Source organism: Heloderma suspectum, chromosome 5 (genome assembly GCF_057233095.1).
Source record: "Heloderma suspectum isolate Gila_16-S chromosome 5, 16-S_ref, whole genome shotgun sequence".
NCBI classification, from domain to species: Eukaryota; Metazoa; Chordata; class Lepidosauria; order Squamata; family Helodermatidae; genus Heloderma; species Heloderma suspectum.
This window is the reverse complement of record NC_139462.1, coordinates 45,805,115-45,824,070: the sequence shown is the minus strand read 5'-3', so window position 1 is coordinate 45,824,070 and position 18,956 is coordinate 45,805,115. Positions and strand designations below refer to the sequence as shown.

The following is an 18,956-nucleotide window of genomic DNA, read 5'->3' as shown; positions in this document are numbered from 1 at the left end:
TCTAAATGGAAACGCTTCGTAACCTGATTCTGTTTTAAACAGCAGTTTCAGGAAATTGGATTTACTCCTTCCAAGGTACACTCAGCCAATTACAGCGGGATATCCCCCCAAAAAGAACTGCTTTGGAATGGTAGACAGGTGGAGCTTCACTGCATCAACAAGCTTCCCCCCCAGCCTCCCCATAGGCTTCCCCCCTCCTCTCTCAGCCCCGCTCTTAAGTGCAGTGAGGCAGAGGAGTATGTGCACGGACCACCGCATGCCCCTCCTCTCCAGCATCGCCGAGCAGCATGCTTAGCAGGAGCAGCCCGGCCATGGGGTGGAGAGCGGGTGGCGCAATGGAGGATCCGCGGCACCCTCTCTCCCACTATGGCGGCAGCCCAGGCTCCACAGAGGCCCTTCTCTGGAAGGAGGAGGATTCACAGCCCCCCAACCCAGGCCTTTTCTTTTTATTTCCCACCCACCTCCATGCCTCCGTAGCATGCAAAGGGATTCAACCTCAGTGGAAGTCAGGGGGACTTATTTCCGAGTTGACATGTTTATGCTGTTCTCAGAGAAGAAGCGGAGACCTCAAAAGAACAGAAGCGATCCCAAAGCTCAGGCTTATTTTGGGGAAAACAAAGCACCTTTCAAGCTCATTAACCCTGTAGCGATGCTTCGCAACTCCAGATAGGCGTAGATTCAGAACAATAACCTTCCCCACCCCTCTCACCCTGTGTTGAGTGAGTGCAGTGCAGGTCAGTAAGATTTACTTCTGAGTAGACATGTTCATCCCCGCAGCTGCAAATGAGTGCAGCAGGGGGGAAAAACAAAAGCAAAGGGGATTGCACAGCGGTGATGTAAGACCCAAACACGCCCCTAGGCACACCCACCATACTGAGCTGAATTTATTTCAGGGAATCAGGGCACACTCTGCATGAACTGCATTGAAGCTGCAGCAAGAAGAAAATCTGGGGCAAAACACCTTTACGAGAGTGTGGCTTTCCAGGCAAGAAACCACACTGTTGGTGCAAAGTGGCAGCTGCGTCATGTGTCCTTAACGAGGCTGAGAGGCAGCAGCGCTGGAGTAAATTGCTCATGTAGATGAGCCCCGGAGCCAAGCCCTGGTTGTGTTGCAACACCCAGGCACCTTGGAACTTTGCAGAACATACTTTTTGGCAGCTTGCAGAGTTATTCCTTAGAACCTGTAAAGTACTATATGTACAAGGGCAGAAAATTCACAGCCTCATTATGTGAAAATAATTTGGTTGAGCCTCTTAGGATTCTGTCCTGATTACTCTGGCGCTATTTGGAGGAGTGGATACGGTGCTGGGGAGAAAGTTGTTCTGTGCCCCATCATCACCTGAGTAAACAGAATGCTGACTTCCTTCTCAGCACTCACCTGGATGGTGCAGCTTTCCAGTTTCAGACATTCGCCCTAAAGGAGCAGAGTCAAATCCGGTATTGTTAAATGGACTTACCAGGGACAAAATTTGCTGTCCTTATTCTGCTCCACATTAATATTTTGAAGCAGATCTTTTTTAAAAAGCATGAGATACTTTCTGAGAAAAGATGGAAAAGCTATAAAATTATTGACAACATATTGCTTGTAGCACACATATTGGAAGCGACAGCATCTTCCCTCTAAAAGAGAAATGGCTACAGAAAATCTGGCAAGTGTACAAACTGACATTACAAAAGGTTATGGGATGGGTTAAAAATGTGGGAAGAATTCCTGGGAAATGTTTCTTCTAAATATTGTATAATAGTGTATACATTTCATTTGAGTTAGTTATCATATACATACTATGTGAATTTCTTTTGATGTAAATTTATATTTAATCCTGATCATGGCAATTTTGATATGATTATATTTGATTATATCTATTCATATCTATTTTATTATAATGCAATAGTAATTAAACCAACTAGCAAAGTGGCTCAGATATTTCTTTTAAAAAATATATAGATAGCTGAGCTTGTAGCTACAGAATTCTTTGACCAAGGAGATAAGGAGAGAAAAGAACTCAACATAGAACCAACAGTAAGTAAGAACCATTTTTAAAGAACTTTTCTTTTGAACAAACTTATTTAGATGGTGGTTTTCCATGTGTAGAAGCCAGTGTAGATAGACTTCCTTATCCAGCATCTTTAGAACCAAATGAGCATTATCTCTTCTTTTCCACAATTATAGCTAACTAGGTTTTGTCTCTCACAAAGAAGTGCTAACTGTATAGGAAGTAGCATCTTAAGGAGAAGTACAGTATTTTGCAGCCATATCAATTTGCATCAACTTTCTGTATTTTCAGATTTGTTCGTGTGACCTTGAAATCACTCACTTCAGACGCTCCATTTGTAATATTATTATGAAATGAATGGTTGAATTCTCACAACAAACCCATGAAGTAGATAACTGAAACTCCCATTTTACAGATGGAAGAACTAAAGTTGACAGAAAGTAGTTTGCCTAAAGCTACTTAGGAGTACTAGGGATGAAATTTGAACCCAGACCAACCTCTACTAGGCCACACCAACTGATGATTGTGACTATAATATGATGCTGTATTAATGTGCACCACTGATATAGGTTGCTGTACTGGGCCACATTTTTGGCAGGTACATAACTAGTCTTGCTTCAAAGTGCGTGTTGTATGATTTTCAGGATTTAATGAACCGAGAGAAGAAAAACAAAATCCCCAGCATGCAAGTTGGATTCATTGATGCCATCTGCATTCAGCTCTATGAGGTACCATATATGAAATGCCCTATATGATAGGAGAGTTTGCATCTGTGTTATCTACAACTGCTGAATTCAAAACTATTTGCTGCTCAAAAGCATTAGGCTACAAGTGGGAGAGATGAAACTACCTGTGTGAATTGGGGTTGCAAGACCAGGGCTTCAATCTTTTAATGGCATAAAGAGGTCCCATTAATTTCAAAGGAAATACTCAAGAGCAAGTGGTTTGAAGATCCTTACAGAGTGAAGAGTTAGTATTAGTAAGACCTATTTAAGTAAAAGTAAAAAGGAAAGATCTCTGAAATATTGTTCTAGGTTTATTCTCTGATTACTGTGAATGGGTGGGAATTGGGGATTTGACAAAAGAGCCTTATCTCCTTTAATGGGAACCTTAATGTTCTTTTAACTGCTGGGAATATTTCCCTGAAATGTTCAATTCACCTGTAGGAGGGGCCAATATAAAGTGTGTATGTGTGTATATGTGGGAGAGAGAGAGAGAGAGAGAGCACATGCGAACACCAACAACAATTGGCTGTGCTGGAAGACTGGGGCAGAGCAAGATAGCTAAAATTGGGGTGCAACTTGAGGGTTGCCCAAATTGCACCTGGTGGCAGACCTTCTTCCTTGTAAGAGTGTTGTATTGTCCCAGTTACACTCTGCTTGTAGAGTCTACAACAGGGGTAGGCAACGTGGCACCTGAGGGCACCAGTATGCCCTCAGATATCTTTCTTGGTGCCTGCCGAGGTGCCCCACCCCTCCTACTTTTTATTTCTATTTTTTTTAATAACAAAATTTCTTGCTGACAGCTGAGATCACTTCAAAGCAAATTACGGGCCTCTAGCTTCTCCCATAGTCTTGTTCCACAAGTGCCTATGGGCGAAACATGGAGTTCAGAGGCGTTCTTAGGAAATTAAGATGGCAGCTGGATGCAGTCCAGTATTTTGCAATGTTTTAGGTTTTAAGCCTGCATAGTTACTTGGAGGCATTGTTTTTACTCATCGCAGGTGACTAGTAATATCAGTCTAGATGACTGTAATTTCAGCCATTGGGCAACCTGTTCCAGAACTTCTGATCTTCATAATATAAACAGGTAGGCCTATCCTGGACCCTGGCTGTCCACACAGCTGAAGGCATGACTGACCTCATAAAGTCAATGCAGGGGTGAGGGATACCTCTCTTTCCCCAGGTCCACTTCTAGTTACATGCCTCATCCCTTAGCCCGGTGTGCTTTTTATATAGGTAGGACTTCAGTTCCCAACACATTCCTTTCAACTGCTAAGCCCTAAAGTATAGATACTTTTTTCCCCTCCTTGTTGGTCTTTATTGGTCTGATTTTCTGTTCCATTTACAGGCACTGTCACACATATCGGAAGCGTGCTACCCTTTGCTAGAGGGCTGCAGAAAAAACAGGCAGAAATGGGAAGCTTTAGCTGAGCAGCAAGAAAATAACCTGATCAATGGAGAGAGCAATCAGCCCAAGCGGAACTGAGATAGCACTTCGTTAAGAAACGTCGGTTTACAAAGAAGATATTTATATATAGTAATTTGGATATACTTAACGTTTTGCTAGACACTGTATGAAATAGGTGTATAATTTGCCACTGCTGTATTTTAAATAACAAGAGACGTATATTTTTGCACAGCATTCGGGCACGTGACATGAGCGTTTTTATGTGTATGATGTATCATAGTTGTATATTTCCAATATTTCATTTATACAAGGGAGAACAGACCTGCAGTTTGCAGGTCCAGTTTGCTTGACTCAGCTTTATACAACGGTACGGAAGGGGGGAGTTCCTAGGACTGCTTCGGAAGCCTCTTGGTTCTGAGTTGTACATAGTTGTTTAGTTTTGGTCAATGGCCAGTACCTTAAAAATTACCATGTTTGGCACTTTTTTCATTCTTTTGTGTTGTCTGATTTTGTAAGTATAAATAATGAAAGAGCAAAGTTGTCTTTGGAAGCCTGAAGATAAGGAAAAGCAAGCTGGTTGATGTTCGCTTTGGGAGCTGTTGGACCTGCCATCTCTTGTTGCGAAAAAAGCCAGTGTTTTCAGGGGAAAGCATACTGAGCCCCAGAGGGCTGAAGTCCAGTGTCTTGAGGGAGTATACTTCCTCTGTGCCTTCTTCTGTCATGAGAGTGCGTCAGGTAACTGAACTTGAGCTGTTAACTACCCAGCGGGCCAAGGCCACTGTAAGAGATCTACAAATAAACTGACTAGAGGTCCTTAGAAATGATGGAAAGTTTATGAAGAATACAGTAAATCATCATAGCTGAGGAAGAATCAGATGCAGAGTTGAAAGAAAACGGGAATAGAGACAGGGGGAAGAGATTACTGCATGAATGTTGGGGCTGTTTTCAGTGTGGTGGGATCATTCCTCAGCGGGCAAGCTTAATGCCATCCTGCCTAAAGAAACGCTGGAACGAAGCAGCACATGAGGCGATGTGAGCAAGTGAAGAAATCCAGGCTTTTTCCAGAACATGAGAATTGCTCTGGATATCGTAAAACTGAATCAAATTAAAGAGATCAGAGCTAAGAAATAGCCGAGACTACTTAAAAACAACTGCTTGTAATTGCAGGGAGTTTTTATGAGTGAATTTTGGAAAGAAGGCTGTTTTTGGTTATTCATAAGACCGTTTGACTTGGAACAATCATAACCACAAAGTCTTAAAGCAGTAAGAGCAAATGGAAACAGCTGAGAGAACTTCAGGGAGCTATGACTTAAAAAGATAGCTTTAAATAAGTCAAAGAATATTAGTTCAAGTGGGAACATAGACATAACAAATCTTAAAATACCATCACACTGCCTGCAAGCAATAATATTACCATATCAAAACCAAGGTTTTAATTGGTAAGATTTGTTTGTGGTAACAACTTTGGCTGCACACAGATGTTTAAAAGGATGATTTTCACATATGTAATACTTTTTAGGGTAAATGAGCACATCTGTCAAATATTTAGCATTTATTTTTGCTCAGTATTGAAAAAGTTACACATTTGTTTGGGGGCTTTATTGCAAAGTAGGAGCAAGGCTTCCCTCCACATTTTGCTAATGCAGCACAAACCCCTTCTGGCTCAATCCCCTTAGCATAATTTTGTGCTTACAGACACAAGACACAGAACAGTGTGAACGATTCAGTTTGAAGGACCAGGAGCTTTGAATGGATGAGGTTTGAGCAAGAGGGTTCACTTAATCTTTATAATGCTAAGAAGAAGAGCTAACAAGAGTGCTCTCTCTTTTTGATCTGGAACATCCTTAAACATTCCAAATGATTAGCTGCTGATTTTACCTCCATAACAGGCAGAGTCACTAACCTGTGTAATATTTGGCTGCCATCTGAAAAAGCAGCTCTATAACCACTTCCATCTGTCCCATTCAATGACATGGGGCTATCAGCCTGGGCACTGAGGCCTTCAAATGCAGTGAGCAGGCAAGATGTTTGATAGTGGAAACATGTTTCCCTGTCTAAGATTTTTGCCACTTCTGCTTTTATAATTTGAGGGGGTGCTCTTTAGCAATGTCAATCAGTACAGTAAAGTGCACATACCAATGCTCAAATGTTTATTCAATAACAGTGCTACCTGACCAGCTTCATCTTTTTTCCATATCCAAGGATTAACAGCCACTCTGCTCTATCAAGAAAATCACATGGTCCAGTCCTTCTCCAGAATTAGGCTGTTTCACCCTGGGATATACTGTGTAATCACATGTTTGTATGTTCCGCCATATAAAAACACTCCCTGTATGTAGAAAGCTGGCATGTCAGGCAGGAGAGTAGGCTTAAAACACCTCCTTGATATGCTAGCTTTCCTATATGCAGGGTGTTTTATATTTTACATGGGTGTGTGTGCATGCAAACACTCAATCTACCATCTCCAGTCTGAAGTGGCACACTCCAGCAAGGACTGTACTATGTGCTATTTCTACACATTTGCATTGTCTGAAAGGGACATTCAAGTATTCCACCAAACAGTTGCCCCTCCAAAATGCTGTTTAAAGCAAAATGTTGGGATCTGAAGAAGTCAGTAAAGCAGAGTCACCATCGCATGTCCAATATTTATGCAATTATCCACAGAAGTTCAATCATTTGAAATCTTTTGACCACTGTATATACTCTAGCTAGGATATATACAGAACCAAAGGCCAAGTTCAGCCTCTTGCCCTATGCTTGCCGCATCGATCATTCCAGATGTCTCAAGCAAGTAAAACATACTTGGTAGCTATGGTGAAGGATGACATAGAAATGGAGAAACCGCCAAGGCTACCAAGATGGTAGTCATCTTTTGATTAACTTATGTGCTGGTAAGTTGAAGGAAAGAAACCTATGTGGATATTGTGTAAAACAAATACTGCATTAAAATACCCTGTCAGAGTGATTTGTTATGGAAAGCAAAAGTGATATGAAAATAACAATGCAACCAGTAAAATATCACCATGGAGACCCCCTTCCCCTATCTTGGCCTGAATCACAGTATAATGGCTTCCACTTGGTAACTGCGGTAGTCACATCATAATCCAGTCTCCATCGTACAGCTTTTAACTCATGCAAGCTGCATTGATCAATATAAAGCCCAGATCACCATATGAATGGACTCATAGGGTTGGATCCAGATTTACACTGGATCAAGTGCACTGGCAGAAGTGGACTTCCTCATTCCTCCCAATGGCAGACGTTCCAGCTCCCTGAAAAGGCTACACACTGCTGAGTGGGGTGAGCTGAAGGGGATCTCCAAAAAGCAGGTAGAGGGATCTTCCACAAATAGAGCCCTTCTTCTCGAGAAAGGTCCCTTCTTCTTGAGGAAGGCAGAATCTGAATCCAACCCATAGTAGTTCATAAGAATACATTATTACTTAAGATAATGTTACACATACAAAAAAAGAATATTAGGCTGGGTGACTTTGGATGGCTAGTGACAAATGATAGGTTTATTATTAGCAATAGTAAGGCTGTGAACCTGAATTCAATTTTTCAGAGTGGAGCTAATAATTTCTGTTTACTATTCAGCTATGTGCCATAAAAGAACAACAAAACATTGATTTTAGTATCGTTGACCAAGACTTGTCTTTCTGCAAATTAATAGGTTGGCTAAAGTCAGTGAGAGGTTGCAATTGATCACAACATTTTAAAGCTAGGAGGTGGTCCAGTAAAGGACCTCCTTTCTGCTTTGTCTCCATAACCACTAAACAATTTCATTCTCTATATTTTCCAGCTGTACACGCACATATGATAAGAAGAATAAGAAACCACATGGTTGACCTTTTAATAACTACTTTTTTGTACTGTTGATGATAAATCATTACAATCTCATCAGCCCTCAGTACCCTGCAGCACACTGAAGCTAAGTAGGTCACCCCATGCTGCTGGCAGATAAGTGAAATGACAGCTGAATGACAACATACATTTCCTCTGAGGGAAGTATTTTGGTACTGTGTGATGCCTCATTTGTCATGGTAGTTCAGTAGGGACATACGTATGGGCATGCATTTATATTGCAGGCTACTTGATTTGGAATACATAGCATTGTTTGAAATGGCTCCCTCTCTAAGACTGACTAGCACAGGTTAAAATCTGAATCCCATATATTAAGGTATGTTATAAATACTATATAATTGGCTAATGTTTAACAGATTGTAGCACATTGTTCATATGATCAGGGTGGTTAAAACTTAGTAAGTAGGTATTTTTCATACCTGCAATAGTAAGGTATTGAAGACATTCCCACAATGCTAAGAAAACATTTCAAAAAATTCTAGTTAATGAACTCAGTCATATCCTTCTGATCACTAACACAGATTAGGTACCACACCACTGCTTAAATGTAGTTCTGAATAGTGGCAAGATCTCTTTAACTGTGCTTTAATTTTCCTGATGTTGGGCTCAAAGGCATTGCTGAAGCTTTGTAGGGTAACAAACCCATCTTAAGTGATTCTGTGCATATTCATTAGTTAGACTATATGTGACAAGAGGTCATGCATAATGGAGTTTTTGAAAATTTGCGGTCTGATCCTACGCATGTTTTGTATGAAGTCCCACTAAGTTCAATGGTACGTACTCCCAAGCAAATGTGCAGAGATTTACAGCATGTATATCATTTCTTATATTCAGATCTTACATTTCATTCAGTTTGTGAGAGGCTGTCAAGGCTTCAGGGAGAATTTCATCCTTTTAGATCTACAACCTAGAAAGAGAGGCCAAAGTAATTTAATTAGCTGTCAGTCTCAGCTTTTTATAAAGTCCTGTGATACTGTGTGCAGTTGGAGGCCTCTGTCTCAAATGAATTGCAAATAAACCAGAAAAAGCAAATTTGAAAAGAGTGATATGTTCATAAATAAAATGTGTATTTTAAAAGGCCTGAGCTCAAAGGAAAAACTTGTTCTTATTCTGTTAATTTCTGTTGGCTGTGAGGACAGATAGGACCAGACATCTGGTTTTCTGTGTTTTAGATGCACAGTCTATGAGCATTTATCACTGAAATATACAACATGTTGCTGTTCTCAAAGGCAGTATCCAATTATCTGTGTAGGTTTCAGAGAGAGGGAGAGGGATGAGCTTCAAAGCAAAGGCAACCATTTGATTAACTCCCAAGAGAATGGTGAGCCTCAAAACGATAGGCATTTGAGCGAAACCCACCTTGAGCTGTAGTGCTCCTGGAGGTGGTTTACACATGCATATAAATCACTTGAGTTCTCAACAGGCAACTACTTAACATTTCATAATTTGCGTCTGAATCTGAACTGCCTCCACTGAAAAAAACTGCAGTAATAAGGAAACTGAATCTGTGATGTTTTATCTGTTTTAGCGTTTTCACATATGCAAGTTGTTGTTTGGTGTTGTGGTCATCAAATGATGACCATGCATGTGTAGAGTAGGCCTTGAAATAAAAAATTATGACTCGGAAGCCATTTCCAAGGTGTATGCAGGGGAGGCTGGTGGCTCTGATTTTGGTGGGGCTGTAAATCCATTCTAGGTTTCATTCAGAACCAGCTAGAACTCTAAAGAGTTCATCCAAAGTGCTGAACCCTATCCCCAACATAGGTTCAGTACCTTGAATAGTTCTTTTAGAGTGCTGACTGGTTCAGACTGAAACCCAGAACGGATTCACAGCCCCACCGAAATCAGAGCCAGCAGCCTTGCCTGGGTGGATGTACTATGCTATAGCAAGACATTGAGGCGTATAACATTGAAGAATATCATCAGAATTAGTATTTGATATTCGACAAAATGAAATCTTTGATATAGAATATCATCTGAAAACTTACTGTTCTTAAAAGAGGGGTGTATCTCAGATGACTTGTATATAAGCACCATGGCTTGAAAATATCTATGAATAAGCAATTCAACTGAATAGCTGGCTTCAACCAGCTGAATACAATTAGCTTTCATTTGATGATATAAGTTCTGTTACATCCTCTGTTATTGGTATAGTACCATTAAACCCAACAGGGCCAAAACTGAGCCCCACAGAGAAGGTAAGGAATGCCTGTAGCTCACTAGGAGAGCCCCTGCTTGGCATGCAGAAGGTCCCAGATTCAATCCCTGGCATCTCCAGGAAAAGCAGGAAAAAACTGCCTACCTGCAACGCTGGAGAGTCTGTACCAGTCAGTGTTGACAATACTGGGCTAGATTGACCAATGGTCTGGCTCAGTGTAAGGCAGCTTCCTAAGTTCCTATAAATAAATATGTCAGCTCCATATCTCCTGTGCATATTGAGACAAACTCTGGACCAAATCCTTGAAGTAAAACTCACCGAACTAGTAAGTATGGTCAGTCAGCCCTGTTGATTCCAGTGGGATTTTAAAGGTGTAGCTGAAGCTATAATTTAAGTTCTCTGTAGATACCACAAGACGCAGGCATGCATATGTCTCTTAAGAATGCAGTAAAAACACTGTACATGATTTTGAAATACATTACTTTTATAGTTCATAGAAATACTGAACACATTGTCACTTGCCACTTGGTGTGTTGATAATCTTCTGACTTTTGAAACATTTGAACAAATATATATAGTTTCTGAGCACAGTATTTTTGTACTAGGCCAAGTCATTTATGATGTATTTGGTGTCTTTAACTCTGGTGGGTTCCTGAAGGCTTGGCTCTCTGTTACTCTTGAATCACAAACACTATTAAAACTAGTTAAGGGATTTGTCCTTTTTTTCAAAATGTATTATGCAGCCTGAGAAAGAAAATATGCAGCTAAGTAATTTTCTCTTAATGACTACTCAGTTGACTTCTTTTTGCTTTTTATTGTACCATTTTCCATGCTTTCTACAATAAATGCAAGAAGATAGTGGTTTTGTTGTTTTCATTTTATCTTTGATATAGTTGACAATTTGTCCAATTTAAAAGCTGATTTATCTTTGGCCATTCAAAAGATTTGGATAAATAGAAGTTCAGCCAAAAGGTGCCAGGCTCTGGGAGAGGAAGAATATTTTCAAAGTTTTGAAAACGGGACATAAATAAATAAATTTTTGGGTAACCACAGTTTGGATGGTAGGTATTTGTCTATATTTAAAGTTATAATGACAACCTTAAGATTTAGGCCATCTTTGTTACTCCATTTCAGAATTGTTTCACTTAAGTGAGAAATAGCATAGCATTTCTTAGCAAGTGCTAACAACCAGGGGACACTAAAGCTACATCTCCCAGCAGTTGGTTGATTACATCTGCAAGGCTTGCAATTACAGCTACTCTCTAAAAATATATGACTAGGGTTCAGCTAGCTCAAATCCAAAATAAATGCATTCTAAAACACAAAATGAAGTGGCATAAAAGGACATTGAAAAATAAGGCAAGCTCAAGTTACAGTTACTGAGCAACAACAGAAACCAACTGTGCAAATAAATGTATATTATTGGAGTGTTGAGACCCCTGGTGAAATACACTGTACTTTGCTGAGATATATACCCAGAGAAGCTCGGGGAAGTGTTTTGCATGGTTTCCATAGAAGCTGACTGTGCACACAAGTGAAATAGGTAAAGTCCCTAATCCCATCCTCCCTCAGACAATTTCTCAAACTGCTTTTAAAAAAATGGGTATGAATCTGCATTTAAATAACTGTACATATGATGCTTTAAGAATAAAAAAGCTGGAGAGCTTGGCTGAAGCATGGGCAGGAAGGACAAGACTATTGGATCAGCATTTGATTTATTGGTATGAGAGTTTCCAGATATTTTGGAAACGAGCCATGTGGTGTAATGGTTAGCATTGGACTGGGACTCAGGAGGTCCAGGTTCTAGTCCCCACTCAGCCCTGAAGCTCACTGGCTGACTTTTGGCCAGTCCCTGACTCTCAGTCTAATTTACCTCACAGGGTTGTTGTGAGGATAAAATGGAGAGGAGGAGGAGCATGTGAGCCACCATGGGTTCCTTGCAAGAGGAAAAAAGGCGGGATATAAATGTAATAATAAATATAAATAAAGTAAGCCCCCATATACTTCACCAAACCACTACAACATTCTGAAGGGACACAAAGATTACAGACTTAAAAGGAAGTTGAGTCTTGTGTGCCATGGATGTCAGCATCTCTCCTGCAAGTTACAACTTTTTCATATTGCCGGTGTGACATTATCGGGCCAGTAGACCTCTTAGCAACTCTTGTTCTTTTCCTGTTAGTTCTGAAGCAACAGCCACTGGATCTTCTTTTTTCTCTGAGGCACTCTCTTCCGGTTTCCCCCCCCCCCCAACACAATTGCTACTCTGTAGGCAAATGTTAATGAAAACAGCACAGTATCTGCCAGGGCCGGCCCAAGACATTTTGCTGCCTGAAGCAAAGGACAAGATGATGCCCCTCCCATTCCATGTACAAAAGTTGACTGGACTGGCAGTTGAAACTTTCTTCAACAACTGACAATGGGACTGCATCCTCCACCACACCTGAAGGCAGCAGGGCAGCCTAGGGAACATAGGGCATACCACATAGCCCACAACTCTCTCCTGCAATACCTTGCTGCTGCCTCCCAGCATCTGCTGCCCGAGGTGATTGCCCCACTTTGCCTAATGGTAGGGCTGGCCCTGGTATCTGCTGTGTTTATAGTGCAAGACACTGTGTTATAATTGCGGGGGAAGTAGGGGGAGTTTGACAGGTCACATGGCTTTTATCAGTATCGATCAGTAAATTTTATCAGTATTTATCAGAAGGTGCAGTATAGCGTTGCAACTGTGGCATAAGTGGGAGGTCATACTACTGTTTCAGGGCACCTTTTTAACAATCTGGTAACAGCATGCACACCTTCACAGCTGTGCAGATGTAAAAATAAATGGAGTTGTTTGTCACAGCTTTGCAGCTATGTAGGTGCACAGTGGAAAGTGACCTAAAAATCATCAAAGATTTCCTGCTGGTAAATCCCTCCCCCATTGCCTGAGGTCAGCTGAGAGGAGCCAGCAGAGACAGCCCTCCCATCTGGCAGTGTGAATCCCCTGCCTCAGGCTGTGGAACAGGGGGAGTGATGAATTAGGCCTTCTGCCCCCCACAGCTGGTAAGGCCCACCAGCAAGCTGGCTGGACCTACTCTCCTGCTGTGGCAAAGGCCACAGTGGGAGACAAGCGAGCAGAGCTCCCGGGAGCAACCCCTTGCAATATCTTTCACTCTGAGGGGGCACTCAGAGCAAGAGAACCTGGTAGGTGGGCTCTCTGGACAGCCACATTGGTCACTTTTGCCGGTCATACTTTGAGTCCTCAGAGTGAGAGGGAGGCGGGTGCACAGCAGCAATAATGAGAGTGGCAGCATGCATCCTCCCACTTCAGGCGGTGGGACACTTGCACCACCACTGGGGGAACAGCTTGCCTTCCTAGCAACCTGGAACCTTTTCTTTTAAAAATTAATGTCTTGTACACTGATTTGAGAGCAGGGAAGGAAAGGGTGGGGGAATGTTGCAGAACAGGCTCCACAGCTTTAAAGCCGTTCCCACCAGTGAGAGTTATAGTACTGCTAGATTGGAATACACATTACTTGATAGTGCACTGAAACTACAATAACCGAAAAGCATCATAAAAGTGATCTGGGGGAAAATGGGATGTTGAGACAGAAATAGCAGGGTAAGGGGGGGCATCCTATGCTGTGAGAGTGGGCCAGGCGTTGCGGTAACAGTTTAAAAAAAATGTCTACCTTAGATCTGGCCACTGTTTCCAGCTGAAGGATTTCAGTGATGCTTGGACAAATACAAGGAGTGTGTAACAAGCTATGTGAAGAGGTAAATGCTATGAAGTTTATCCTATTGTAAGCATTTGTGGACTCATTAATCCCCATACACAACTACTTCTGTGCCCCAATCATACCCCTTCCCCTGAACAATAAAATGTTCATGTACAAACTTATATGAAGAACTGCAGTCCCTACCTCCTGTTCTGTAAGAAGGATTCTCAAACTATGCATTTTTTCATTATTGTGGTGTAGAGAAGTTATTTTCCCTCTGTGCCATGGACCTGGTTCACATTAGGGTTGTGCATCACTTCGGTGCTGAATCCGAATACCAAAGCGAATCGGGGTGCTTTGGGGGTGCCTTGGTGCTATCTAAAGCAAAGCAGACCAGCACCAAGATAGTCCGAAGTGAAGTGGCTCACTGATGAAGCGCCTTGGTCCAACTTGGAGATTCGGAGCTATTCTGATGGCTACTGAAGCCCAGACAGCCTGTCTCCAAAATGTATCAGCTTGAAAAAGATCAGGGAGGGGGAGAGGAGGAGGAGGAGGAGGAGGAGGGAGGGAGGGAGGGAGCTTTGGCAAATGGCAACTCTAGTTGCCAAATTAGGGCTGAACTTAACACAGCAGTCTCCAATCAGTGACAGTGGTGGTGGCGGTGGGGGAATACTGGATGTATTGGGTGGGAGGAGCCTGCACTTGTTCATTGTGAGAAACAGATCTGGTGGTGTTACTGGAGAGAGCTCTGAAGTTATTTGGCTAGATCTGTTATGTGTGTGTTGGACTCTTTCCCACTCTTTCTTCGTAGTTTTCCAGCAAAATCCATTTAAAAAACACATTTTTTTTAAAGTAATTTCCTTGTTCTTGGCTCCCCCCACACCCCCACCCTTCTCAATTCCTGTATTCCTTCCCTTCCCATTTTTGAACTCTATATCTTTTCCCTAAAAAAAATAAAATACAAACCCTTTTCTTTGCTTGTAGGTAGTTCTGTATTTGCTTTTCTTTTGCTCTTGTGTGTGGCTCTCTCTGTGTGTTTGTGTTGTGGTCAAGCAAAGCACTACATACATCCACATTTCAAAATGCAGTGGGCAAAGCACTACATCTATTATTTAAATGATACTCCACTGTATGGCAAAGCCAGCAAGCCCAATATGAGGCAACTTCGGGGTCTTGAAACCATTGCAGATTTCTCCAACATCCCTACTGTTACAATCCAACTAGGGATGTCAGAGAATTCCGCCACGGATCTCGGTGAGGCCAAATGCCAGTGCATTCGGCCCCCCGAACTCCGTGGCGGAACAGCCTGCCACCCCGCGGATCCCCCCCGGGACGAGACTTACCTGGGGCGGATCTTCCGGACGGCGGCGGTGGCGGCTGGTCTTCCGACTGGCTGCCGCCGCCGCCATTTACAGTCTTGTTTAAAAAAAAACACATTTCATGATAGGCTACGTAAAGATTTACGTAGCCTATCTTGGCTGGGTTTTTTTAAAAAAACAAAAGACATGATAGGCTATGTAAAGATTTACGTAGCCTATCATGGCTGGGTTTAAAAAAAAACAACACGTACGCAAATGGCGGTGGCTACGGCCGCCGCCATTTGTGTTCCTTATTTTTGCCCGTCTTAGTCTACGTAAATATTTACGTAGACTACGACGGCAAAAATAAAGGGGAACGCAAATAGCGTAGCGGGCGCTATTTGCGTCCCTTTTTGATTCATCGTTTTAGCCTACGTAAATATTATAATAGCCAATGGTGAATCAAAAAGGGACGCAAACAGCGCCCGCTATGCTATTTGCATTCCCCTTTATTTTTGCCGTCATACTCTACGTAAATATTTACGTAGATTAAGACGGCCAAAAATAAGGAACGCAAATGGTGGCGGCCATAGCCGCTGCCATTTGCATACGTGGTTTGTTTGTTTTTTCCCCAGAGCCCTCCGTGGCCGGAAATCCAGCTGCGGACGGCTCTGGCCTGGCTAGGCCTGGCCGGCTGCTCCGCGGAGCTGCCGCGGAGCACAGCCGGCCATTCGAGGATTCCGGGGGGGAGGAATGGAGCGCTTCCCCCCCCGTCGAGGATTCCGGGGGGACAGACGGAATGCCTCCCCCCCCCCATCAACATAATCCACGGAAAGGTAAGTGACTTTCATACATCCCTAAATCCAATAAAGAGTACTTGAGAGAGAGTGAGAAGGATTTAGAAAAGATGGAGCTAGGCACATTAAGGATTTAGAAAAGATGGAGCTAGGCACATTAAGTTGACCAGCCTTTAGAAATCCAGCAAATTTTTACCACAGGTCAGTTGCATGAATCAACCACCTCTTAAGTCCAAGATGGCAAATTGGCAGTCCACAGCCTTGATGCCAACTTTATCTGGCCCCGATCACCAAATTTAGCAGTACTAGGGCAGAGGAGTTATTTGCAAAGAAATGTACTGCAGAGATTAGAGATGGTGATGGTTTCCTAATCACCGCTTAAACACCTAACTTCTCTGATTATCCCTGATCCTTTATGACCTTTGGTTTGAATTTCTGAGAACAGCACATTTTATCTGTGCCTAGCACAAACGCCACTGGGCCAAACTGTCTGAAATTTGGCAGGTGGAATCTCCTCCATGGGAGCTGGCAGGTGTCCAGATTTCATGTATGTATCATGAAAACCAAAAATGTTATGGCCGTTTCTATTTTCCAATGCAAGTCAATGGGAAAACATCATATCAGAATGATTCGGATATCCGACTCTCGCTTCGGATCTGAATCTGAAGCAGATAGGGTCTGAATCAGTCTGAAGCAAGCAAGGCTGCTTTGGGAGGTCTGAAGCAACATCCGAAGTGAAGCAGGGGGTCTTTGCAGAGCCTTAGTTCACATGACATGCTGTGGTGCCCACAGGTGCCATTTTGCATATGCAACCCCCCAATTGGGACTTGCCATGTGGTCCAAACTCAGCCATTAGGGATCTTACATGGGTAAACATCCCTCCCATAATCCTTGGCTTGTTGCAGGGGGTAGCATTTGCAAAATGGCAACCAGCATGCACTGTGTCTCATTGGGGGGTTGTTGTTGTTGTTAGTACTACTACTATTATTTACATTTTTATACTGCCCCATAGCCAAAGCTCTCTGGGTGGTTTACAAAGATTAAAAACATTTAAAAGACAATATGCAATATTTAAAAACATAAAAAAACATACAGCAGACAGTATACATAGAGACAACGTATATCTGAAAACAACTTCGAGCCATCAACCAAACCATAAAACGAATCCAGGATCAATTAAAACTCATCACATGCTGCCAAATGCCTGAGAAAAGAGAAAGTCCTGGCGCCAAAAAGATAGCAATGCTGGCGCTAAGAGATCATTCCATAATTGCGGGGCCACCACCAAGGAGGCCCTCTCTCTTGTTGCTGTCTTCCAAGCCTCCCTTGGAGTAGGCACCCAGAGGAGGACCTTAGATGTTGCGCGTAATGTATGGGTAGGTTCATGTTGGCAGAGGCGCTCCATCAGGTATGGCAGTCCCAAGCTGTGTAAGGCTTTATAGGTTAAAACCAGCACCTTCAGTCAGGCTCAGAAACATTCAGACAGCCAGTGCAAGTGGGCCAGAGTCAGTCTTATATGTTCAAACTTTCTGGTCCCCATTATCAATCTGGCTGCCCCATTTTGCACGAGCTGCAGCTTCCGAACTGCCTTCAAAGGCAGCCCCACATAGAGTGCATTGCAGTAATCTAGCTTGGAGGTTACCAGAGCATGGACAATTGAAGCCAGGTTATCCCTGTCGAGATAGGGGCACAGCTGGGCCACCAACCGAAGAAAATAACCAATGACAGGTTGTCTTGTCATGCAAACCAGCCCATTGTGTTCCCTCCTCTTTGATGACAAAAGTAAATGACAAATCTACTTTGTCATCATCTCTCCAACATCCCCAGTGTGTTGTGCTTTCTGAATGGGGCCCCAGCTCACAGTCTGAGAACTTCTGCCTTACAATGAAATAGTTAATGCCAATTGACAGTTTCCACCAGGCCACTGCTGGGCCCTAAGAACTGGGGAGAGCTGCTGCCTTCATGCCCTCCTGGTGCACTTTCTGCAGGCATCTGGCTGGCCAGTGTTGGAAATGGGATCCAGGATTAGATGGGCCCTTTGTCTGATCCAGCAGGGCTTTTCTTATGCTTTCTTCTTGCAGTGGGCATGGCATGGTTGAACTCACAGTCCTGAGCTGCTTTGCACAAAGAGCTTGCCATGAGGACTGACCTCATGTACTTGCCTTCAAGCATCCACCACATTGCACTTTGCCCATGTGAATTAGAACCAAGATCTCATCAACCTTTTACATGTGTTGAATCCAGTCCACTGGAGAGTCGCAACATTTTTTACTATAATGGAGTGGGATGGATCAGAATTTGGGCTAATCTTAACAGAAGCGAATCCCCAAACAATAAACTCCCATCTGTGAATACTAATTTACTAAGTTAATTTTCTTACCTGTTTTTGGTCTGACCTTCAACTCTGAAAAGCAAAAGAAATTATGATTAGTAGTAACAGACTTTTTTTCTAACTAAGATTTACAGCACAAAAGAAAGAGATGTGAAGGGACATTGTAATTATATCATTGTCATTCCTGGCTTAAGCCCTAGAGTACCCTGAGCAATTCAACTTTAACTTCAACTACAGTAAGGGAGAAGAAGGATATACAGGAGAAATCAGCCAGAGATTTACTGCTTTGTCTACTTTCCTGCAGAGGGGAAAAGGGAGGATTACTTCTAAACTTCTCAATTTAAAAGAGAAACTAAGAGTCCTACAAGACAGAATTGTTTGAGGAAACTACCTTGGTCTCTGTGTTCTCATCCAGCTTCATAATGCTGAACTCTGAGATATTTTCTTAAACCTTGAAGCATCCCCAAAGACTGAAACTCACCATAGCCCTACTTCTACTCATCTTTATCTTTGTCTTCATCTGAATCATCATCTGCATCATCATCTTCATCACTATGATCATCTGAATCATCTGTGTGATCGTGCTTATCTGGATCATCAGCATCACTGCTATTGTCGCCATCTGAATCATTATTGTTAGCATTGTCACCATCTGCATCACTATCATCTGCATCATCTTCATCAC

General features: G+C 42.5%; 1 protein-coding gene across 15 annotated transcripts in view; it reads left to right on the top strand.

The window, feature by feature from the left end:
• PDE5A (phosphodiesterase 5A) overlaps positions 1–11,001 on the top strand; it is a 123,284-nt gene extending 112,283 nt beyond the window's left edge. For 13 of the 15 annotated variants that reach the window (XR_014792053.1, XM_084855928.1, XM_084855920.1 and 10 more), the window contains 3 exons: positions 1,946–2,020; positions 2,639–2,722; positions 4,065–11,001. Coding sequence is in view for 14 of the 15 variants with exons in the window: in XM_084855928.1 (XP_084712054.1) it covers positions 1,946–2,020; positions 2,639–2,722; positions 4,065–4,202 (297 nt within the window). In the remaining variant the exon portion in view is untranslated. Of the gene's footprint in view, positions 1–1,945; positions 2,021–2,285; positions 2,723–4,064 lie in introns of those variants that run through there. The other 2 variants (XM_084855922.1, XM_084855931.1) reach the window with 2 other exon arrangements.
• The last annotated feature ends 7,955 nt before the right edge of the window (positions 11,002–18,956 follow it).